We start from the raw sequence: 25694 nt of genomic DNA, 5'->3' as shown, positions 1-25694 counted from the left end.
CTTGCTTTCTTGGATGAGTTGACGTTTTTAGCAGTAACATTTGAGGGTACATAAATTAAATTTTATTTACATATAGCAAAAAAAAAAAAGTTGGATTTTAGAGAGGTAATAGCAGTTCTTAAAATTATAATTAACATGTACATTTATGTTTTATTTAAATATTTTTATTAAAGTTTTTATAAAACTGGGAGGTGGATAGGGAGGGGGAACAAGAAAAAGGGAGGGGAAAAGGGTAAATGTACATAGGAAGGGTAAGGGTCATAAAAAATAGAGAACCCTTGTATGTACATTTATGTTGAAACCTTAAAAAGGGTGGTCTATTTAATGTCATAATTTAAACCATTTTCTAATATACACTACAGACCAAAAGTTTGGACACACCTTCTCATTCATAGAGTTTTCTTTATTTTCATGAATATGAAAATCGTAGATTCACTTTGAAGGCATCAAAACTATGAATTAACACATGTGCAATTATATAATTAACAAAAAAGTGTGAAACAACTGAAAATATGTCTTATATTCTAGGTTCTTCAAAGTAGCCATATTTTACTTTGATTACTGCTTTGCACACTCTTGGCATTCTCTTGATGAGCTTCAAGAGGTAGTCACCGGAAATGGTCTTCTAACAGTCTTGAAGGAGTTCCCAGAGATGCTTAGCACTTGTTGGCCCATTTGCCTTCACTCTGCGGTCCAGCTCACCCCAAACCATCTCGATTGGGTTCAGGTCTGGTGACTGTGAAGGCCAGGTCATCTGACTAGCACCCCATCACTCTCTTTCTTGGTCAAATAGCCCTTACACAGCCTGGAAGTGTGTTTGGGGTCATTGTCCTGTTGAAAAATAAATGATGGTCCAACTAAACGCAAACCGGATGGAATAGCATGCCGCTGCAAGATGCTGTGGTAGCCATTCTGGTTCAGTATGTCTTCAATTTTGAATAAATCCCCAACAGTGTCACCAGCAAAGCACCCCCACACCATCACACCTCCTCCTCCATGCTTCACAGTGGGAACCAGGCATGTAGAGACCATCCATTCACCTTTTCTGCGTTGCACAAAGACACTGTGGTTGGAACCAAAAATCTCAAATTTGGACTCATCAGACCAAAGCACAGATTTCCACTGGTCTGATGTCCATTCCTTGTGTTCTTTAGCCCAAACAAGTCTCTTCTGCTTGTTGCCTGTCCTTAGCAGTGGTTTCCTAGCAGCTATTTTACCATGAAGGCCTGCTGCACAAAGTCTCCTCTTAACAGTTGTTGTAGAGATGTGTCTGCTGCTAGAACTCTGTGTGGCATTGACCTGGTCTCTATTCTGAGCTGCTGTTAACCTGCAATTTATGAGGCTGGTGACTTGGATGAACTTATCCTCCGCAGCAGAGGTGACTCTTGGTCTTACTTTCCTGGGGCGGTCTGGTTTTTGCCACTGCACTTGGGGACACTTTTCAAAGTTTTCCCAATTTTTCTGACTGTCTGACCTTCATTTCTTAAAGTAATGATGGCCACTCGCTTTTCTTTACTTAGCTGCTTTTTTTTTGCCATAATACAAATTCTAATAGTCTATTCAGTAGGACTATCAGCTGTGTATCCACCATACTTCTGCACAACACAACTGATGGTCCCAACCCCATTTATAAGGCAAGACATCCCACTTATTAAACGAACCTAGAACATAAGACATTTTCAGTTGATTCACACTTTTATGTGAATTATATAATTCCACATGTGTTAATTCATAGTTTTGATGCCTTCAGAGTGAATCTACAATTTTCATAGTCATGAAAATAAAGAAAACTCTTTGAATGAGAAGGTGTGTCCAAACTTTTGGTCTAAAACCATATGGAACTTTTTTTTATGGACTTGGTGTGCTGCCAAACAATGGACACAATTCCAATAAAAACAATCTTTCATCTTTATTGGAATTGTGTCCATTGTTTGGCAGCACCCTTGCTGTATCTTTCCTACAACGGGTGAGTGGATATTGTATAATTATATATATTTTATCATCGGATAAGACCCTATTTGCGCTCCTTTCGTTCCTGCAGCATAAACCATTCAAACTTTTGGTCGGTACTGTACTTAAATTATAAATTCAAATAAAGGCTAAATGCTCTAAAGAATATCTTTTTCCAGTCTTTTTTGGAGCAACACAAAATAGCGCAGCCAGCCAGAAGCAGAGGAGACGCAGAAAATATCACGGATTGCGATCTGACTGGTTATTCCCCACTCAGCTAATTCGCATTCAGATGCGAACAGATCTAGGAACGACCCAATTCACACCTATGCACAAGTAAGTAGGTATAGGATATTTTTTGCAGGTTTCTATTTATCCATCAGAGGAAAATGTATTATATTTTAACTACACTGGTCAAAAAAAAATAAAGGGAACACTTAAACAAAACAATGTAACTGCAAGTCAGTCACATTTTTGTGAAATCAATCTGTCTAGTTATGAAGCAATGCCGATTGTGAATCAATTTCTCCTGCTGTTGTGCAAATGAAACAGGTAGAAATGATAGGCTATTAGAAAGACAACCCCTACAAAGCAGGGCTGTGGAGTCGGAGTCGTGGAGTCGGTGCTCATTTTGGTGGAGTCGGAATAAAATGGACCGACTCCGACTCCTAAAATATATAATAAATTGGGTACAGTAGTTCAATGCAGAATATGCTGAATATTTTTTCATAGGAATTTGGGAAAGTTATGAAATGTCCTATAAATGACTGTTCTATTCCTGATCTAAGGCTACATTTACACACAGCGCTTTTCCTGCGTTTTTTGAGGATACGGTTTTCAGTTGCAAAAGCAGATCAGCTTTTTAAAAAACTGCATCACCTGAAAGGTTTTTGAGCTCATACATAATGTTTTTAATAGCAAAAGCAGATTAGAAATCTGCTCTATCCATTTACCCATATCTGTCTATCCATATCATATCTGTACCAAAAAGAATGAAAGCCGGATAGCACACAGACTAACACCCCTTTTTTTTTTAAGCACCAGTCAGGTACACCTCATAGCCGCCCAAAAGGACGCCCAGGACAGGCATTGCTCGTCTTCAGTAACATCAACATCAATTGATAGTTGGAATAAATAGACTGCATTCATCACCACATCTTTTAAGGTGCAGTCTATCTTCAAGTGTAGGGGTGTGAAGCATGAGATTCGGCAGAACAGTATGAGGTTCTGCCCCCCCAGGTTTGATCCTGGCTACGCCCATAGTGTGAATGTAGCCTGAGGATCTAGGCTTTATCTTAGTCGAGATAAGTCATTGTGTGTGTGTGTGTGTGTGTGTGTGTGTGTGTGTGTGTGTGTGTGTGTGTGTGTGTGTGTGTGTGTGTGTGTGTGTGTGTGTGTGTGTGTGTGTATATATATATATATATATATATATATATATATATATATATATATATATATATATATATATATATATATATATATATATATATATATATATATATATATATATATACACATACACACAGTACAGACCAAAAGTTTGGACACACCTCAATCAAACCGTTTTCTTTATTTTCATGACTATGAAAATTGTAGATTCACTCTGAAGGCATCAAAACTATGAATTAACACATGTGGAATTAGAAAAACAAAAAAGTGTGAAACTAAAAATACTGTATGTCTTATATTCTAGTTTCTTCAAAGTAGCCACCTTTTGCTTTGATTTCTGCTTTGCACACTCTTGGCATTCTCTTGATGAGCTTCAAGAGGTAGTCATCGGAAATGGTTTTCACTTTATAGGTGTGCCCTGTCAGGTTTAATAAGTGGGATTTCTTGCCTTATAAATAAGGTTGGGACTATCAGTTGTGTTGTGCAGAAGTCTGGTGGATACACAGCTGATAGTCCTACTGAATAGACTGTTAGAATTTGTATTATGGCAAGAAAAAAGCAGCTGAGTAAAGAAAAACGAGTGGCCATCATTACTTTAAGAAATGAAGGTCAGTCAGTCCGAAAAATTGGGAAAACTTTGAAAGTGTCCCCAAGTGCATTGGCAAAAACCATCAGGCGCTACAAAGAAACTGGCTCACATGAGGACCGGCCCAGGAAAGGAAGACCAAGAGTCACCTCTGCTGCGGAGGATAAGTTCATCCTAGTCAACAGCCAAAGAAAACGCAGGTTAACAGCAGCTCAGATTAGAGACCAGTTCAATGCCACACAGAGTTCTAGCAGCAGACACATCTCTACAACAACTGTTAAGAGGCGACTTTGTGCAGCAGGCCTTCATGGTAAAATAGCTGCTAGGAAACCACTGCTAAGGACAGGCAACAAGCAGAAGAGACTTGTTTGGGCTAAAGAACACAAGGAATAGACATCAGACCAGTGGAAATCTGTGCTTTGGTCTGATGAGTCCAAATTTGAGATCTTTGGTTCCAACCACCATGTCTTTGTGCGACGCAGAAAAGGTGAACGGATGGACTCTACATGCCTGGTTCCCACCGTGAAGCATGAAGGAGGAGGTGTGATGGTGTGGGGGTGCTTTGCTGGTGACACTGTTGGGGATTTATTCAAAATTGAAGGCATACTGAACTAGCATGGCTACCACAGCATCTTACAGCGGCATGTTATTCCATCCGGTTTGTGTTTATTTGGACCATAAGTTATTTTTCAACAGGACAATGACCTCAAACACACCTCCAGGCTGTGTAAGTGCTATTTGACCAAGAAGGAGAGTGATGGGGTGCTACGCCAGATGACCTGGCCTCCACAGTCACCAGACCTGAACCCAATCGAGCTGGACAGCAGAGTGAAGGCAAAAGGGCCAACAAGTGCTAAGCATCTCTGGGAACTCCTTCAAGACTGTTGGAAGACCATTTCCAGTGACTACCTCTTGAAGCTCATCAAGAGAATGCCAAGAGTGTGCAAAGCAGTAATCAAAGCAAACGGTGGCTACTTTGAAGAACCTAGAATATAAGACATATTTTCAGTTGTTTCACACTTTTTTATTATATAATTCCACATGTGTTAATTCATTGTTTTGATGCCTTCAGAGTGAATCAACAATTTTCATAGTTATGAAAATAAAGAAAACTCTTTGAATGAGAAGGTGTGTCCAAACTTTGGTCTGTACCGTATGTGTGTAATCGATATTATACAGTGTATTACATATTTACAATTTATTAGTTTTTTGTGTTCTAAACTTGTATTCCAATAGATATTATGTTCTATCTAAATATCTTGATTATTGCATCATAGAAATGATTAAATGTCTGATGTTCACATTGTACTACAATAAATTTTTCACTTAAATATAAGCAATATATGTGGGAGTCGGAGTTGGTGTAAGAGAAATTGAGGAGTCGGAGTCGCAGGTTTGGCTTACCGACTCCACAGCCCTGCTACAAAGGAGTGGTTCTTAAAGGAAAGAACCACAGACCAATTCTCTGTTTTCACCTTTTTGGCTGTTTTGGTCACTTTTACATTTTGTCATCGCTCTCATCCCTACAGGTACTGTACAGTAGCAAGAGGCGATGTCTACAACCAACAGAAGTTGCTCAGGTAGTACAGCTAATCCAGATAGGCACATCAATGCGAGCTGATGCAAGGAGGGTAAATGTGTCTGTCAGCACAATTTCCAGAGCATGGAGCAGATACCAGGAGACAGGCCAGTACACCAGGAGACTTGGAGGAGGCTAACAACCCAACAGCAGGACCGCTATGAAGAGCAGAGGCAGAGCCCCGCAAAATCACCTCCAGAAGGCCACTAACATCCATTTACCCAATATCCACAAGTGGGCGTTGAGCTTACAGCCCAACACCATGCAGGGCGATAGGCATTTGCCGGAGAACACCAAGAATGGCAGATTAGACATTGGCGCCCTGTGCCGTTTGCAGATGAGAGCAAGTTCAAACTGAGCACGTGACAGAGTTTGGAGATGCCGTGGAGAATGTTCTGATGTCTGCAACATCCTCCAGCATCACCGATTTGGCAGTGGGTCAGTAATGGTGTGTGGAGGTAATTCTTTGGAGGGCCGCACAGCCCTCCATGTGGTAGCCAGAGGTACCGGGATCAAATCCTCAGATACACTGTTAGACCAAATGCAGGTGCAGTGCGCCCTGAGTTCCCTCAGATGCATGACTATGCTAGACCTCATGTTGAATTGTGTCAGTAGTTCTTGCATGGAGAAGGCATTGATGTTATGGACTGGCCTGCCCGATCCCCAGACCTGAATCCAATCGAGCACATCTGTGACATGTCTTGTTCCATCTAACACTGCACCATAGACTGTCCAGGAGTTGAGTGATGATGCTTTAATCCGGGTCTGGGAGGCGAGCCCTCAGGACAACATCCACTGCTTCATCAAGACCATACCCAGGCATTGTAGGGAGGTCATACAGGCACGTAGAGGTCACACACTACTCAGCATCACTGCCTTGTCTTGAGGCATTTCCAATGAAGATGGTTCAGCCTGTAGTTTGATTTTCCACTTTGATTATGAGTAGTATTCCAAATCCGGACCTCCATGGGATATTCATGTGGATTTACATTGATTCTTTGTTTTATCGTTTTCAACGTATTCCACTAGGTAATGAATAAAGATTTGCAACTTGAATATTTCATTCAATGATATCTAGGATGTGAAATTTTAGTGTTCCCTTTATTTTTTTGAGCAGTGTATATTTATTACTTTAGCTTTGGGCATAAAGACATTATTTAGCTCAACTAACCTTTATTTTAATTTTGTATAGCATTTTATGCACATAGGCAGCAAGTTCAATGTATTTATGCAGATTAGTATTCTCTGGGAAAATAACAGTGCTATTGCAATCTATGAGTTTTGAATTAAAAACACCAAGGTTACTTACCAATAGCTGGTTTTACCAGAACCCATGACAGCACACTTGAGAAAGGGGTCCACCCAGCAAAGACAGAAAACCTACTAAAATAAAAAGGGTAGTACCTCTCTCCCGCTTCAGTTGGGTTACAGAGCATGAGAGGACCTCTGGTTAATTTACACATATAACCAACACCACATTGTATAATAAAAGACACCCAAACTATAGTGCACACCCAAAAGGTGATAAGGGGGGGGGGGAATATACAGGTGCTGTCACGGGTTCCGGAAAAAAAGGCTACCATAAGTAACCATGATTTACCTTCAGCCGTGACAGCACACCCAAGAGATTTTTGGAGAAATGAAACACCTTAGGGAGGGACAACCGCTTGCAGAACCCTTCTACCAAAGGTTAGGTCAGCAGAGGAGAACAGATTCAGTCTGTAGTGTTTAAATAAAGAAGATGGTGAGGACCAGGTAGCGACCGTACAGATCTGATCAATTGATACCTCTGCCTTTTCTGCCCAGGAGGTAGTCTCGGCTCTAGTGGAGTGAGCCTTTATGCCTTCAGGAACTGGAGTGCCACTCACTGAGCGAGATAAAATAATGGCCTCCCTGATCCATCTGGCAATGGTACTTTTAGATACTCCGTAACCCTTTCTGCTACCCTGGAAGGCTATGAATCGGGACTGATCCTTCCTCCATCGACTGGTCATGGACATAAATTCTAACACTGACCTCCTCACGTCTAAGGTATGGAATTTTTCTTCCCCTGAATTTTTACGGTTATTACAGAAGGAGGGTAACGTGATCTCCTGGCTCCTATGGAAATTAAGAACTACCTTTGGGAGATATGCCGGGTCCGGTCTTAGAACAATTCTGTCCTCATACACCTATGTGTAGGGGGAACAAATAAACCAGATTTGTATGTCACTTACCCTACGAGCTGAAGTTAGTGCCACTAGGAACACAGTTTTAAGTATGAGGAATTCCACAGAAAACCCTTGTAAGGTCTCAAATGGTTCCCTAGTTAGCACCTCTAAAACTAAGTTCAGGTCCCATGGAGGAATTTTTGGAATTATAACCAGTATTGATCTACTACAGGATCTTAAAACTAAGGACATTTATTTGATGCTAGGTTGCAATTATACAAGGAATCCAAGGCAGACACCTGTACCATGAGAATAAGTTGCTAACCCTAGTTGCAATCCCAACTGCAGAAATTCTAGAATAGCTGCTACCGGAGCTTCATCCTCCAAGTGCTGCCCTAAAAGCTCCAGGAATCTCTTCCATGTTCTACCTTAGATTTGTGATGTAATCGGCTTCCTACTTTTTCAACAGGGTGGAGACTAGCACTGGTGAGAACCCCTGCAGACTCAGATTCCACGCTGTCTGATGGAAGCCCTTCACTTGCACTTGAGTTGCACACTGGTCCCTGGATCAGAAGGTCTGGGATCTCTGGTAGAATCCATTGATTAGAAACGGACATCAACCTTAGAAGGGAGAATCACGATCTCCTTGGCCAAAAAGGAGCAATGAGATTCACCCTTGCTTGATCCTCCCTAATCTTCCTCACGACCACTGGAATCATCGCTGTTGGGGGGAAATACATAGGCCATGCTGAACTTCCAAGGTATGTGAAGGGCATCTACTGTGAATGCATTCTCCCTTGGGTTTAACTAACAGAAATTCCTCACTTTCCTGTTGTGTAAGCTGGCAAACAGATCTACCTCCGGTCTCCCCCATGCTTGCACTATTTTCTGGAAAATTTAAGGATTTAGAGACCATTCTCCCTGTCTCACTTTCTTGCGACTCAGGATGTCTGTTTTTGTGTTTTCTATTCCCCATACGTGAAGTGCGGTAAGGGACACAGTAGGTGTTCATCTGCTAGCTGGAGTAGAATGTTTGCTGCCCCCAAAAGGGTATGGGACCTTGACCCCCCCCCGGCGGTTGATATAAACCACAACTGCTTGATTGCCCGACATGACTCTGGCATGGTGACCCCAAAGAAAGGGAAGAAAGTGTCTTAAGGCTCTTTCCACAGCTTTTAAGTTCAAACCCTGATCTCTTTCCAGAGGAGACCAGGTTCCCTTCACCGAGTGGGATCTCAGTCGTGACCCCCCATCCGGTATTGCTCGCATCCATCATGATAACGTCCTCCACCAGCCTCAACCACTGGACCCCCGACGCCAAATGTTCTCTTACTGTTCACCATGACAGGGAGTCTCTTACCGTCAAAGAAAGATGTAACTTTCCCTCTAAATGCCCTTTTAACGACCTCTGTACCGACAGGACCTCCCACTGTAGATGCCTCAGGTGAAATTAGGCCCATCTAACTATCAGTATACAAGACGTTAGGGATCCTGGCAAGGACATCGCCTTAGTGTCATTGCTGGATGATGAATTGCTGACAATGTCAGGGCCATTATTTTGGCTATCTTGTCCTCTGGTAGGAGACAGATCTGGCGCTTGGAGTCCAGAAACAACCTCAAGAAGGATTGTATGTTTACTGGTCTTAGCCTTGATTTGAGGGTATTTACCATACATCATAGCTCCTTCTAGGACCACCGTCACCTCCCTGACCTGTTGTGCACATTGATTTTCCGACCGCCCAACTATAAGGAAGTCGTCCAGGTACGGGATGATAACGGTGTCCCAAGAATGAAGGTAGGCCATCACCTCCGATATTACTTTGGCAACTACTCTCGGAGCCACTGACAGAACGAATGAAAGGGCTGTGTACTGGTAATGACTGACCTGCCCTTGGACATACCAGAGCTACTCAGGAATTTTTGATGGTCCCGATGGATAGGGATGTGGTAATAGGCATCCTTTAAGACGACGACCGCCATGAAGCAATCCCGGAACAATAGCTTTGTAGCTGTCTTCACTGATTCAATCTTGAAGCAATGATTCACAACTCATCAGTTGAGCTTCCTTAGGTTGACGATAGTACTTAGAGAACCATCAGAGTTCGGTATCAAAAAGAGAGGGGGGAGTAAAATCACCCTTCCTATTTCTTCCACCGGGACTTCGCACAGAACTCGTTTTTGTAACAGTCCCAAGATCTCCGCCTCCAGGGCCAGCTGTTCTCCTGGCGATTTCCTGCAGAGTGTTAATACAAATGTCTGGCGGGGTGGATCGTCCTTGATGACACTCAAAACACAGCGACTGGGTGAGATGTTCAACCAGGCAGGGAGAAAGAGAGCCTCCCCCCTACATCTGACCTGATATCATTGGGGGGTGCTTTTTTGAAGATGAAGTGGGCCCTCTGAACATACAACTCTGGCAAAAATTAAGAGACCACTGCACAGTTTTATAAAAATCAGCTTCTCTACATGTATGACAGCCATTTCATTCTAGTGTCAGTTGAATTCCAACCAGAGTACACCTCATTCTACTTAATGTGCTTCTGATTAGGTGATCACCTGAACCAAATCTTATTTAACAAAGGAAAGTATAAAAACCCTGCTGTGGTGTTCCCAATCTTCTTGCAATAGGACATGCTGGATGGCAAAACAAGTGTTAGTAATATCCCAAAAGTAAAAGGAATGAAAAGATAATTTTAACCATGCCAAAGGAGTTGAAAAGTCTTGAGTGAGGAAAAGAAGGGCTCAATTCTGGCTTTACTAGCAGAGGGATACAGGGAGCGTCATGTTGCCTCCATCCTTAAAATTTCTAAGACGGCAGTCCATTACAACAAGGTCAAGCAGCAGACATTAGGGAAAACAAAGCTACAGACCGGCAGAGGGCGAAAACGACTCTCCACTGACCGGGATGACATCAAGTGACCTACAAAAAGAATGGCAAATGGCAGCTGGGGTGAAGTGCACGGCAAGAACAGTTCCTAACAGGCTCCTAGAGAGAGGGCTCAAGTCATGTAAAGCAAAAAAAAAAGGCTTTCACCAATGAGAAGCAAAGGAGAGCCAGGCTGAAGTTTGCCAAGACCATAAAGATTGGACCATAGAGGACTGGAGTAAGGTAGTCTTCTCTGATGAGTCTAATTTTCAGCTTTACCCAACACCTGGTCATCTAATGGTTAGGAGACCTGGAGAAGTGTACAAGCCACAGTGTCTTGCGCCCACAGTGAAATTTGGTGGAGGACTGGTGATGATCTGGGGATGCATCAGCAAGGCAGGCATTGCCCAGGTTGATCTTTGCGAAGGACGTATGAATCAAGCCGCATACAAGGTTGTCCTGGAAAAACAATTGATTCCTTCTGCTCAGGCAATGTTCCCCAACTCCGAGGACTGGTTTTTCCAGCAAGACAATGTGCCAAGCCACACAGCTAGGTCAAATCAATGTGTGGATGAAGGACCACCACCATCAAATCCCTGTTATGGCCAGACCAATCTCCAGACCTAAACCTCATTGAAAACCTCTGGAATGTAATCAAAAGGAAGATGGATAGTCACAAGCCATCTAACAAAGAGGAACTGCTTAAATATTTGTACCAGGAGTGGCATAAGGTCACCCAAAAGCAGTGTGAAAGACTGGTGGAAAGCATGCCAAGATGCATGAAAGCTGTGATTAATAATCATAGTTATTCCACAAAATACTGATTTCTGAACTCTTCCTGAGTCAAAACATTAGTACTGTTTCTAAATGAATATGATCTTGTTTTCTTAGCATTATTTGAGGTCTGCAAGCACTACATTTTTTGTTATTTTGACCATTTCTCATTTTCTGAAAATAAATACAAAATTTAGTGCTTGGAAATTAATAGACATGTTGTCAGTAGTTTATAGAATAAAAGAGCAATTTACATTTTATTCAAAAATATACCTATAAAGAGAGAAATCAGACAAACTGAAAATTTTGCAGTGGTCTCTTAATTTTTGCCAGAGCTGTATATCCAGACCCCTTCCTGTCCTTGAAGTCCCAGCTTTTTTTTCTCCCGGAGGACATCCCCTATTAAACTTCCTCCTCCGCAAAGAAGGCGTCCTAAATTGCACCGAGAAACGGGGAAACCCCTTCTTGTCACCTGCCTTCTCCAAGATGTCATCTACCTTCTGCCCGAAGAGAAACTGGCCGTCACATGGGATGGAACACAGTCTATTCTTTGAAGGCAGATCTCCCAGACACCCCTTCAGCCGCGTTCGATAGGCTCGCTGACCTAGCCGCTAGCGTCAGAGTCTGCTAGAAAGGCCGCTGCTCTCTGGAACAGAGCCATACTGGACAAGATCTCTTCTCTCGGAACCTTACTCCTAAGTTGTTCCTTCATCTGTTGCAGCTATTGTAGGCTTTAGATCCCCTGCGGCTGCCTCCCAGATGTGCCTCAGGATCCCATCAGCTTTCTTATCTAATGGGTTTCTAAGTGTGCTGGAGTCCTCCAGGGATAGGGATGACTTTTTAGAGGACCTTGCCACTGCCCCGATCTTAGGGATTTTATCCCAACCCTCTGAGTCCTTCTCCTCAAAGGGGTAACCCCTTTTAGAAGATGAGGGCAGGCTACCACACCTCTCCAGCTTCTTCCATTCTTTATCTATGGCGCCTTTATCCTGGAATTAACCGGAAAGGTGCGCTTCCTTTTCTCCTCCAAGCCCCCAAACATAAGATCCTCCAGGGCTTTAGGTGCCCTTTCCTCCTTTAGGCCATTGTCGACCTGACCGCCCTAACCAGTCTATCCGTGTCCTCAGCCGGAAAACAAGGTCGACCGCTTACATCACTGTCCGAGGAGAAGGAGGACAGGGATTCAATCTGATATTCCCCACCGGATTACAAGGCCTCGGATTCTGTGACAAACCCCTGAGCTCTTTTGCTTCCCTTTTTCAATGCTGTCTTTAGGGAACCTTGCACCTATGGACTGATTATGGCGAAGTCGGGGGTCTCTTCCCGTCTCATTTTGTGTATGCAGTCAGAGCAGAGATCTTTCTGTCAATGGACTGTCAGCGGGGTTTTACAAAGGGAACACTCTTTAGTCTTCCTTTTGGCGCTAGCCTTCCAAGCTCCCTAGTGATTTAAGCAGACAATGGCTTATTAACAAAGGTGACATTCTCGTAGATCACTCACCACCCGCTGTCAAGGGTACCGGATTCAGAGGCTGATCAGGGGTACATACGAAGTCCCTCCTGGATACCGAGGAGTCTCGTGATCCCTGGTCGGGATGGCTGCCACTCGAGCGGCTGCTCCATTTAGTCTGCCTGAGCTGGTGACCAAGCACAGATACTGGTGATTGCTCCTGCTGCTGTCCACTGGAATCCTCCATGATGGGGAGCTTCGGACACAAGCGCTTCTTCTGTGGTCATCCCTCCTTATAAGAGGGATCCCCTGCGCTTCTCGCCTCCTCCGGTGCCCCACCAGGATACGCCAAGTATTCCCGCGGCCCGGCCGGCTTTTTTGCTCTGGCCCCGGCGCACACCCACTGACTGCACGCCCATTCCCAACGTGCCTTGCGCGCGACATCAGCGGCACACGCCCCCGGAAGCTGACTCACTACGGAGCGGCGGTCCGAAGGCAGAGGTGGGAGAGCAGCGCGGCGGCTGCAGAAGAGCCGCCTGGCCCGTGACTGCACTGCCCCACGCCCGCATGTATGTCGAGGCCCACTTGGACCCGCAGATGGCGCTTCTAACACGGAAGACCGGCATACAGGCGCTCTGCCGGTTCTTCCAGTGGCAGGACAGGAGTGGGTGAGTAGATAAAAAAAAAAAAGCCTTCAAACCACCCCAGGTTCAGCACGAGGGTTCCAGTCAGGACTGGAAACCCAACTGAAGTGGGGGAGAGGAATCATCCTTTTTATTTCAATAGGTTTCCTGTCCTGGCTGGGCGGATCCTCTCAGGTGTGCTGTGAAGGGAAAATTCCCTATCCTTCCTTAACCACACTACCTAGCTGCTTTTTCTCCTACTTCCTTTTTGATGACGCTTCGGTTGACAATCTCAGAGGATGATGAGATGCTTGTGTCAACGGGCAATGGCTGCGTCCACTGCATAAGCCTCTTCCTCCTGCCTGAAACGAAGAGTCATCAGTGACCTTCGCTTCAGGGGCTGGACTAGTCCCTGCGTGATGTGCACAATAACCGCACTCTCAAGGCGACTCAAATAAACAGTAACAAGCCAACAGAGCACACTGTCAGTGCACGGTGTCAAAGTACCTAGTTTACAAAGACAAGTGTCACCACTTGCAGGGGCGGTTCCCTTTATTGCCACTTGGCAAATCTCAGCTGGACATTGAGTTCATGCCACTTGAGAAATGGTAATTATTGTAATGCATAATTTGAAGTGTACAACTAGATCAGCAGGTCTGAAGGTGCAGAATTTACAGAAGCATTCTTTAAAGGAAAATGTAAAATAAAACTCTGTATACCTGGTTGAATATTCCTTGCAGGGTTCATGTTCCTTACTGCTCGAGTTTAAAAAGAACAAAAAATTAGTCACCAACAGAGATCATGTGATAAGAAATATGAAAGCACTTTTCCTACATTTAGTGAACATTACCTTCTAAAGAACGCAACTAAGAGGGTTATTTGGCATTTAAAGTGAACCTGTCAGCAGTTTTGGACGATATAAGATGCAGCCATTACCTTTCAGGGCTTATACACAGCATTCTATAATGCTGTATATAAGCCCCCAACCCGACCTGGAAAAACTGAAAAATAACTTAAACACACCTGCGGGGGCAGTCCGGTCCAATGGGTGTCGCTGGTCTTGGTCCGGCACCTCTCCTCTTCTGATGATCTCCGCCCTCCTGCATGCTCCTTGTGGAAGACGCGACCCCGCATCATGCACACAGGCTGCCCGGCATTGCGCTGCTGCGCAGGTGTACTTTGCTCTGCCCTGTTGAGGGCAGAGCAAAGCATTGCAGTGCAAGAACGTTTAAATAAAAGTTATAGCGCATCGGGTTGAGGCTCCTGCGTGTCCCATCTGCCCTTCCGCACTTTGACTACACCATGTCTCAAGGTAATATCCTATTGCACACTCTCTACATCTAAATAATCCTTTACCTCGTGCATTTATGTCGATTTTTGACATCGAGCCAGAAACTATATGCACATTTAGCATTTCATTTGTATGCTCTGCCTTAAGGATAATAACAGGCTACTATGCCTGAAACTGTTAGTTCATTATTCAGACCTATTGGTTTACTAGCTAACTGATATCTTGTTTGCATCCTGTATATATTGGTTTAACCCCTTATACAGTATATGTGCGGTTGTTGCTAAGGACACATGTTCCTCTTCCCGATGCGTTAACTTTTTTTTTTTTTTTTTTTTTTTTTTTTTTACACACCTTCTTGCACTGGTTTTCCTTTAGCTGTTGCTATTTTCTTACCTGTTCACCAATTTTTGCCTATTTATGCATAATAAAATTTATATTTGTTTGCATAAATCCCCACTCTCTTTTTGGTTATGCTAGGACTAGTGATTTAGAGATTCTCATTTTAATCGGTTTTTGATGTTTTGGCCTAGGGGTGTGTCCCACCAGGCCGTGTGGACAATTTTATAGGTTATATAAAGCACTGCAGTGCGCAGGTGCCGGGGCTCTTTGACCTTTTCTGGCACCTGCGCACTGCAGTACTTTGCTCTACCCTCAAAAGGGCAGAGCAATGTACGCCTGCGCAGGAGCGCGATACCGGGGAGCCTGTGTGGATGATGCAGAGTCACGTCATCCACAAGTTGCAAGCAGGAGGGTGGCGATCATAAGAAGATGGGAGGCGCTGGACGAAGACCAGCAACATCCCTTGGACCGAAACGCCCCGCAGTTGAGTATAATAAAACTTATTTTTCAGTTCTTCCAGGTCGGGTTGAGGGCTTATCTACAACATTATAGAATACTGTATATATAAGCCCTGAAAGGTGATGGCCGTATCTTATATCGGCCAAAACTGCTGACAGATTCACTTTAAGCACTTTTTTAGGACAGGCAGGCAATCAATGTTTGATGGGTATGGGGTCTGATCCCAGAATAAAGGGGCTGCAGGGCTCATGGAACTGAGCTGCAGTAAAAGGTAGACAAGACACTAAGTCTATATAAATAATGAGGTCTACACAAATAACACTGTTGGAAATTCCACAAAACCCCCACGTCATAAAGCTGCTGCACATTATGTGAAAAACAAGCAATATCATTACATGATCACACCTGGCATCAGGGGGTTCAATTCATGTGTTGGGAAAATACTGTTGGTAGACACAAGGGCCTCAGAAAGGAAGAATCACCATTTGGCTTTGGGAGTGCAACTATGGCAGTAATAGTTTGCGGATAGCACTTACAGAGGGCGCCCCAAGGTACTAAAATAGCAAAACAAAAAAACAAAAAAAAAAAAAAACAGTGACCCCATTTTAGAAACCATACCCAATTAGGGAATTCACATAGGTTTAATGTGCACTTTTACCCCACAGTTGTTTTGCTGATTTCTTTACCAATGGGCTGCCTGAAAATTACATGTTCCAGTAATAAGATTAAGTTCAAAAGGTTTCATTTTTACCATGGATAATAAAAAAGCACCCTTCAAGGCTCAAAAGAGAAGCAGCATAATTTACCATTTGGGACGAAGGGTTTCCTTATTGGGGTTGGCATTTGCACAGCTCCTAAGAAAAAACAGAAATATGCAAAAAATTAACCTTATTTTACAAGTTACATTCAGAGAATTTATCTACAGATATAACAACTATTTTGACCCCACTGGTATTTTCCAGAAATTAATGCATAGTGGGTAATACAAAGTGAAAATTGAGTTGCAAATAAGCTATTTCAGAGACTAAAGGCCCTTTTACATTTAGCGATGCACCAGCGATCCAACCAGCGATCCGACCCGGTCAGGATCGCTGGTGCATCGCTAAATGATCGCTAGTGAGCTTTCATACAGAAAGATCTCACAGCGATGCAGCAGCGACGCAGCGCACGATACTTACCATTCACACACAGCGATCCAGACGTCCTCCCGCCCACCTCCACGCGTCGCTGGACGTCACAGCAGGAAGTCTCAGCAGGAAGCGCCCGACGAGAAATGGAGCCGGACATTCTCGCGCGATCAGCGATGGACAGCGGGGGAGCCTGTCGGAGGTAAGTATCACACATAGCGATATCGCTAGCAATATCGCTATAACGTCACAAAACCAGTGACGTTTTAGCGATATTGCTAGCGATATTGCTTAGTGTAAAACCCCCTTTATACATGGTGCCCAGCTTGTTAAACTGGTTTTCCAGACTTCACAATTGAAGACTGATCTAAATATGAGATTGGTTGTGCTCGACACCTTGTTTTCTTGGATGATTTGAATCTTTTAGTAGTACTAGTTGCGAGTACATAACTTTTTTTTTACTGATAGCTGGGAGACAAAAAGAACAGTTTTTTGCAATGTTTTACGCAGTTTACCATGCAATTCCTGCAAGATGAAGGCATTGAAGCTATGGACTGGCCCGTCCGTTTCCCAGACCTGAATCCGATTGAATACATCTGGGACATCATGTCTCACTCCATCCACTGTCACGTTGCACCACAGACTGTCCAGAAGTTGGCGGATGCTTTAGTCCAGGTCTGGGAGGAGATCCCTCATGACAACATCCGCCGACTCATCAGGAGCATTCCCAGGTGTCGTAGGGAGGTCAAACAGGCACGTGGAGGCCACACACAATACTGAGCATCATATCCTTGTCTTGAGGTATTTCCACTGAAGTTGGATCAGCCTGTAATTTGATTTTCCACTTAATTTTGAGTATGCTTCCAAATCTAGACCTCCATGGAATATTAATTTTGATTTACATTGATCATTTTTAGGTTTTCTTTTTCTCAACGCATGCCACTATTTAATGAAGAATTGCAGCTGCAATATTTCATTCAGTAATATCTACAATGTGGTATCTTAGTGTTCCCTTGATTTTTTTTTGAGCAATGTATATACACATATACATACAGTGGTATGGAAAAAGTGTTTGCCCCATTCCTGATTTCATATTCTTTTGCATGTTTTGTCACACTTAAATGTTTCAGATCACCAAAAAAAAATTAAAACAGACACAAACAACACAAGTAAACACAAAATGCAGTTTGTAATTGTAGGTCTTTATTATTAAAAGGTAAAAATAAATCCAAACCTATAGGGCCATGTGTGAAAAAGTGATTGCCCCGTAAACCTAATAACTGGTTGGGCCACTATAGTCAGCAACAACTGCAATTAAGAGATTGCCATTAATGGAAATGAGTATTTTACAACGCTCTTGAAAAATTTTGTCCCATTCATCTTTCTAGATTTGTAATTCAGCCACATTGGAGGGTTTCCGAGCATGAACCATGTTTTTAAGGTCTTGCCACAGCATCTCCATCTGATTGAGGTCAGGACTTTGACTACACCATTTAAGTCTTAATTTTGTTTTTCTTAACCCATTCAGAGGTGGACTTGCTGGTGTGTTTTAAATCCTTGTCCTGCTGCACAACCCAAGGACATTCTCCTTCAGGATCTTTTGGTAGACAGCAAAATTCATGGTTCCATTTATCACAGCAAGTCTTCAAGGCCCTGAAGCAGCAAAACAGCCCCAGATGATCACACTACCACTACCATATTTTACTGTTCGTATGATGTTCCTTTTCTGAAATGTTGTGTTACTTCTAACACCAGATGTAACGAGACACACACGTTCTAAAAAGTTTAACTTTTGTCTCGTCAGTCCACTGAGTATTCCACCAAAAGTCATGGGGATCATCAAGAGGTTTTCTGGCATGACTAAGATGAGCCTTTATGTTTTTATTGCTCAGCAGTGGATTTAGTCTTGGAACTCTGCCATGCAGGCGATTTTTGCCCAGTCTCTTTCTTATGGTGGTCATGAACAATGACCATAACTGAGGCAAGTGAGACCAGCAGTTCTTTGGATGTTGTTGTGGGGTCTTTTGTGACCGCTTGGATGAGTCGTTGCTGTGCTCTTGGAGCAATTTTTTTCGGCCAGCCACTCATGGGAAGGGTCATAACCACCTTTTGGTATATTTCACTTTGTCAGGCAGGTCCTATTTATGTGACTTCTTGAGAACAAGTGTGGCAGTAATCAGGTCTGGGTGTGGCTATGGAAATTGAGCTCAACTCCTTAAAGATGTGATTAACCACAGTTAATTTATGTTTTAAAGGGGGTTGGCAATCATTTTTCTCACATGGCCCTGTAGCTTTCGATTTACTTTTTCCTTAATAAAAACCTTCATTTAGAAACTGCATTTTGTGTTTACTTTATCTTTGTCTAAAATTTAAATTTGGTGATTTTAAACATTTAAGTGTGACAAACATGCAAAAGAATAGGAAGTCAGGAAGGGGGCAGAAACTCACACCACTATACTTACCAGTGATAGACGAGCATGCTCGGCGATCGATCGAGCATCATAGTGCTCGAAAAGCTCGGCACTCGATTAAATATCCAGGTACTTAATTAAGCGCCATTCTTGAATCTCCGCCCCGCATGTTTAGTACCTGATTTTCAGCACTACATATGTAGGGTTTGCCTGCCAATCAAGGTTATGCCATAGCAATGTTAGCTACAGTCATTACGGTGATTGGCCCGCCATATAGCATCATCGGTGACGCCATCTTGGACGCATTGTAACCTTATAGTGTAGGGAAAGTCGCCACTGCAGAAGGGATTGTCTAATACAGCATTTACCTGCAGGTGCAATATTAAACCAACAGCCCTAGGGCTTATTCAAGTAGAATCTATTCTAGAGTACTGGTCTAAACTGCAATTATGGTAGGATGAGCTGATGGAGTAAGGATTAGTGCATTAGAGACATTTCAGCAGGGTAGATTGCATTGCAGATCTTTTTGCTGCTACGTATTAGTAAAACTCCTTTCAGGGACAATTCAAATAGATTACATTCTACCACTCTTAGCTGCATTGATAATTTAAAATGTGCAAGGGGTGCAGTTAGGGCCAGGGAAGTGGACGTGCAGATGATGATGCACACAAAGGCCATTGTCCAGGTGAAACTGTGCCTGCTGAGGGAGCACAACCAACACGGTCATCCACGAGACCCTGCTTCCTGTCCCACTTTTCAGGGGGCAAGAGACACCATTGTTGAAGCCAGAATAGTGAAAGCAGGTTGTGGGTAGGATGGCAGATGATTGTAGTCGGTTTCCCAGCACCACCCCATCTTCCACACGGTCCAGTCTCACTAGCCAAAAGTTTGGACCATATAATCCTCACCCTGATCCTCCTTCCTCCCACCATGGTGAGACCCAGGAGACAAGTAACATCAAACTTGGGACACTCCAAGGAACTCTTTACCTTTCCATTTATTTCTTCTTCTGGCCACTCACAGTGATAACTTCAGAAGAGACATGAGGAGATTGTGTATGGTGATGCCCAAATATTTGAGCTGCTACGGTCAGAAGAAGCAGACAGGGGTGAATGGCAATTGTCTTAAGTGGTGGAGGATGATGAGACCGAGGCCATGAGCCATGTTAAGACAACAAGTCAGGAGGAGGGCTAGAGTGAGAAAGTGGAAGACTGAGGTGGTGGATGATGAAATCACTGACCCAACCTGGCATGCAGAGAGGCTAGCAGCAGAGGAGGAGAGATCGGCAGCACCGCAACAGGCAGGAAGAGGCAATGGGGCTGACAAACGGAAAAGGCGGTTAACTTCTTCACAGCACCCACACACTGCTAGATCCCAGGCTAGACAAGAAAACAGTCATTTGCTACCTGTGCCATACCAAGCTCAGAAGGGGCCAGAATATTACCAGTCTGATCACTACAAGCATGATCAGGCGCATCAAAGCACCCGACTAAGTGGGCAGACCGCATGGGTCCACAATTAGTGTCTGTGGGTGACATCACTGCCTCTTCCCCTGTGCTACGTGCTTGCCAATCTCCGGTACAGGATGCCTGCTGTCTTGCATCTGTCGTTGCACATACACAACCACCATCAGCAACCATGTCCACTTCCTAGTCTGAGCACAGTGCTCAGCTGTCCTTACTACATGCCTTGGAACGCAAGCGGAAATATGTGCCTGACTTAAAATGAAAAAGGCCTGTATTGGCACAGACTTCTCATCCCCACCAGATAACAGCAAAGGAATATAAAGTCAAATAAAATGTTCCTTTTTTCTGCTGTATTCCCATGCACCCCTTCCTACTCAAACAAGGTATACAGTTCTTGTTTTGTAATTTGTTAGTGTCCTACTCCACCATATCTACAGGGTCATAATCTTGCTCCTAATTTTTCAAGGGTGTGCAAGATGCCTTACTACATATTTTTTAAGGTCTGCCTGCTGGTTGAGTATAGCCCCCAAGGGTCAAGATTTTTCAGCCCCTGCATATAATGCATTGGCTTTACTAGTGTATATCTATCTATCGATGATATACCTACATATATGAGCAAGATAGAGAAAATGATCTATAAGAGTGCTATAGATAATGACATTTCCTCTATATTTTTGGCAAAAAAGTCATTTTTTACATTTTAAAAATGACAAAAAAAATGGGTGATGCTAAAGTTTGGGCTCCCTTGGAGTGTTGTGTGCTAAGAAAACTTTGACCAAGGTTTCAGACCTTAATTAGCCTGTTAGGCTTGTGACTTGTTCATGGTCATCATTAGGAAAGGAAGGTGATGCAAATTTCCAATCTAAAAAACACAGATGCCTCTAACCTTGTGCCAAAAAAACAGGAGCCTTGGGTTCTTCTAAAAGGTTGCCTAGCACTCTGAAAATGAATATGGTGGAGGCCCACTAAGCAGTAGAAGGCTACAAGAAGATAGCAAAGAGTTTTCAAGTTGACCTTTCCTCAGTTCAAAATGAAATTAAGAAATGGCATTAACAGTGAGGTCAAGAAAAGGTCTGGAAAACCGAACAAAATTTCAGTGAGCTGGTTGTAGGATTTCTAGGTACACTAATCAGATCGCCGCTTAGCTGCAAAAACCTTCAGAAAGATTTGGCAGAATATGGAGTTGTGGTACATTGTTCTACTGTTCAGAGACACCCACGCAAATATGGCTTTCATGGAAGAGTCACCAGAAGAAATCCTCTCATGCATACTCGAAACTAAATTCAGTGTTAGAGTGTGCAGAACTACTCCTAAACAAGCCTTTTGCATTTTGGAAACAAGTCATGTAGACCAATGAGGTTAAAACAGAACACTTTGGCCACCATGACCAAAGGTATGCGTGGAGAAAAAAGGCACGGAATTTCAGGAAAAGAACATTGCCAACCATTAAGCACTGCGGGTGGATCAATTATTCTTTGGAGTTGTGTTGCAGGCAGTGGCACAGGGAACATTTCATGGGTAGAGAGAACAATGGATTCAATGAAATTTCAACAAGCTTACAGTTTTACAACGGCCTTCACAGTACTCTCATTCGAACATCACTGAAAATCTGTGGCTAGACCTCAAAATAGCAACACCTGCAAGACGACCCAGGAATCTCAGAGAACTGGAAGAGTTTTCCAGGGAAGCATGGATCAAAATTCCTCAAACAAATGTTGAAAGACTATTGGCTGGCTTAAAAAAAAAAAAAATGTTAAGCTGTGATACTTGCAAGAGAGAGTGCTACTATGCAGGGCTGTGGAGCAAGAATCCCCCATAGACTTGCATTAGTGGCGGATGTTGACTGACGGTCGTCCGTTGGTTCCGATTTTTGACGGATCCGTGAGAATTTTAGCGGTTCCCGGGTGGAACGGACAGACCCTGAAACTTTTTTTGGATTGACGGTCCGCTATTTTTAAGTGCGCATGTCCGGAAGCCTTGCTCCGGGAAACATTTTAACCATGAAATACCGTCCTGGGAGCGGTAAAAAATTCTCCATTTCCAGGCCACGGCTCCTTTAATTTTCCAACTTCAGCGGATCCGTCAAAACAACGGTCCGGTGGCATCCGTTGATGTCCAGACGGAAACGGATCCGCTTTTAGCATATTTCACGGATTGCATCTGTACAAAAACGGAAATGTGAAACAGGTCTAACAGTACAAAAGAAATGCATCATCTATCTGTTCGCAACAAAAGTAATTTTGACCAGAGGTGCCCAAACACACACACACACACACGTGTGCACGTGTGTGCGCGCGTGTACGTACGCACGCGTGTGCATGTATACGTACGCGTATATGTAGAGTACAGACCAAAAGTTTGGACACACCTTCTTAGTCAAAGAGTTTTCTTTATTTTCATGACTATGAAAATTGTAGATTCACTCTGAAGGCATCAAAACTATGAATTTACACATGTGGAATTATATAATTAACAAAAAAGTGTGAAACAACCGAAAATACTGTATGGCTGGAGTCACACACAGCGAATAAAAAATTGGTCCCATTTTAACGGTACGAAATCGCACAAAGAATTCTTGTCCAGGGATCCGTCTGTCATCCCATTTTCCGGCGTGGAACCGATTTTATTCGCATCTAAGCATCAAATTGACATCCAATGCCAATGCTCTTTGATGTTGACCTAGAGAAGTCTTGCGATTTAATCGCAAGTCACACGTGTGGTGCGTTTTCAATGCGATTTTTAATCGCATCCATAGACTTGCATTGTCGAATCCGATCCGAAAATCGGTGACAATCGCAGCATGCTGCGATTGTCTCAGTCCGACGATCGGATGCGATAAAAAAAAAAAAAAAAAATAGCATGATGTGAGCTGCCCCATAGAATAACATGGGTTCGAATGCAATGCGATTTTTTATCGCATTGCATTCGTCCGTTTTAATCGCCAGTGTGACTCCGGCCTATGTCTTATATTCTAGGTTCTTCAAAGTAGCCACCTTTTGCTTTGATTATTGCTTTGCACCCTCTTGACATTCTCTTGATGAGCTTCAAGAGGTAGTCACCAGAAATGGTTTTCACTTCACAGGTGTGCCCTGTCAGGTTTAATAAGTGGGATTACTTGCCTTCTAAATGGGGTTGGGACCATCAGTTGTGTTGTGCAGAAGTCTGGTGGATACACAGCTGATAGTCCTACTGAATACACTTAGAATTTGTATTATGGCAAGAAAAAAAGCAGCTGAGTAAAGATAAACGAGTGGCCATCATTACTTTAAGAAATGAAGGTCAGTCAGTCCGAAAAATTGGGAAAACTTTGAAAGTGTCCCCAAGCGCAGTGGCAAAAACCATCAAGCGCTACAAAAACTGGCTCGCATGAGGACCGCCCCAGGAAAGGAAGACCAAGAGTCACCTCTGCTACGGAGGATAAGTTCATCCGAGTCACCAGCCTCAGAAATCGCAGGTTAACAGCAGCTCAGATTAGAGACCAGGTCAATGCCACACAGAGTTCTAGTAGCAGACACATCTCTACAACAACTATTAAGAGGAGACTTTGTGCAGCAGGCCTTCATGGTAAAATAGCTGCTAGGAAACCACTGCTAAGGACAGGCAACAAGCAGAAGAGACTTGTTCGGGCTAAAGAACACAAGGAATGGACATCAGACCAGTGGAAATCTGTGCTTTGGTCTGAGTCCAAATTTGAGATCTTTGGTTCCAAACACCATGTCTTTGTGCGACGCAAAAAAGGTGAACGGATGGACTCTACATGTCTGGTTCCCACCGTGAAGCATGGAGGAGGAGGTGTGATGGTGTGGGGTGCTTTGCTGGTGACACTGTTGGGGATTTATTCAAAATTGAAGGCATACTGAACCAGGATGGCTACCACAGCATCTTGCAGCGGCATGCTATTTCATCCGGTTTGCGTTTAGTTGGACCATCATTTATTTTTCAACAGGACAATGACCCCAAACACACCTCCAGGCTGTGTAAGGGCTATTTGACCAAGAAGGAGAGTGATGGTGTGCTACGCCAGATGACCTGGCCTCCACAGTCACCAGACCTGAACCCAATCGAGATGGTTTGGGGTGAGCTGGACCGCAGAGTGAAGGCAAAAGGGCCAACAAGTGCTAAGCATCTCTGGGAACTCCTTCAAGACTGTTGGAACACCATTTCCGGTGACTACCTCTTGAAGCTCATCAAGAGAATGCCAAGAGTGTGCAAAGCAGTAATCAAAGCAGAAGGTGGCTACTTTGAAGAACCTAGAATATAAGACATATTTTCAGTTTCACACTTTTTTGTGAATTATATAATTCCACATGTGTTAATTCATAGTTTTGATGCCTTCAGAGTGAATCTACAATTTTCATAGTCATGAAAATAAAGAAAATTCTTTGAATGAGAAGGTGTGTCCAAACTTTTGGTCTGTACTGTACGTGTGAGTGTATATATGTACGTACGTGCGTGCGTATAGCCCAACACAGTGCAGGGTGACTGGCATTTGACAGAGAACACCAAGATTGGCAAATTCGATAATGGTTCCCTGTGCTCTTCAAGGGTGAGAGCAGATTCACCTTGAGCACATATGACAGATGTGACCACAAAAATGTCCAAAAACATACTAATGCGATAAGGGAACCTTCACCATAAAGGACTTCTCAGCATGCATAAAGTACAGGGGCGTGTGAAATACATAGACCAAAAAGTAGATACAAAGTATCCTGGACACACCACTCACAAAGAGAGATAGATATATATATATATATATATATATATATATATATATATATATATATATAGATAGATAGATATATCATAAATAAAAAATAATTTTTATTAAGTAAATTCATATCATAGATAAATGGACAAACAAAATACAAGTAAGAGGAAGGAATGTATACCCAAGTGTATTACACACAAATACAGGAATACAAGAATAGATACAGGTAATGGTAAAGTGCAAAAATATATCAGCATGTAAGCATATATCCACCTAGACCCATAGTGGTCTGTAAAGTGCACAGTGCCATATAGAGGGAAAAATCCCCATGCTGGTAATCACATATAACATGAGCACATACCCATTTAATTGCCTGTTCACAGAATTCCTGGAGTCCGACGCACGTTTCGCCTTTTTAGCTTTTTCAAGGAAACTGTGTGGAAAACGTTCTGCTATCTGCAACATCCACCAGGATGACCGGTTTGGCAGTAGGTCAGTAATGGTGTGGGAAGGCAGGTTTTAGGAGG

At 43.2% G+C, this 25694-nt stretch overlaps 1 protein-coding gene across 13 annotated transcripts in view; it reads right to left on the bottom strand.

Annotated features, from left to right (window-relative positions):
- Window positions 1-25694, bottom strand: part of LOC141099769 (uncharacterized) — a 190114-nt gene that overhangs the window by 97267 nt on the left and 67153 nt on the right. For 10 of the 13 annotated variants that reach the window (XM_073587808.1, XM_073587811.1, XM_073587812.1 and 7 more), the window contains 3 exons: window positions 16262-16309; window positions 14086-14121; window positions 6814-6918 (listed from right to left, as the gene is read on the bottom strand). The exons of 2 other annotated variants lie outside the window; for them this stretch is intronic. In XM_073587808.1, the coding sequence (XP_073443909.1) occupies window positions 6814-6918; window positions 14086-14121; window positions 16262-16309 (189 nt within the window). The remainder of the gene's footprint in view (window positions 1-6813; window positions 6919-14085; window positions 14122-16261; window positions 16310-25694) is intronic. One more of the 13 variants, XM_073587817.1, reaches the window with a different exon arrangement.

The sequence above is a fragment of the Dendrobates tinctorius genome, unplaced genomic scaffold (genome assembly GCF_039654945.1).
Source record: "Dendrobates tinctorius isolate UK_male_01 unplaced genomic scaffold, ASM3965494v1 ptg000102l, whole genome shotgun sequence".
Taxonomy (NCBI): domain Eukaryota; kingdom Metazoa; phylum Chordata; class Amphibia; order Anura; family Dendrobatidae; genus Dendrobates; species Dendrobates tinctorius.
The sequence above is the reverse complement of the archived record's forward strand: the minus strand, read 5'-3'. Positions and strand labels throughout refer to the sequence as shown.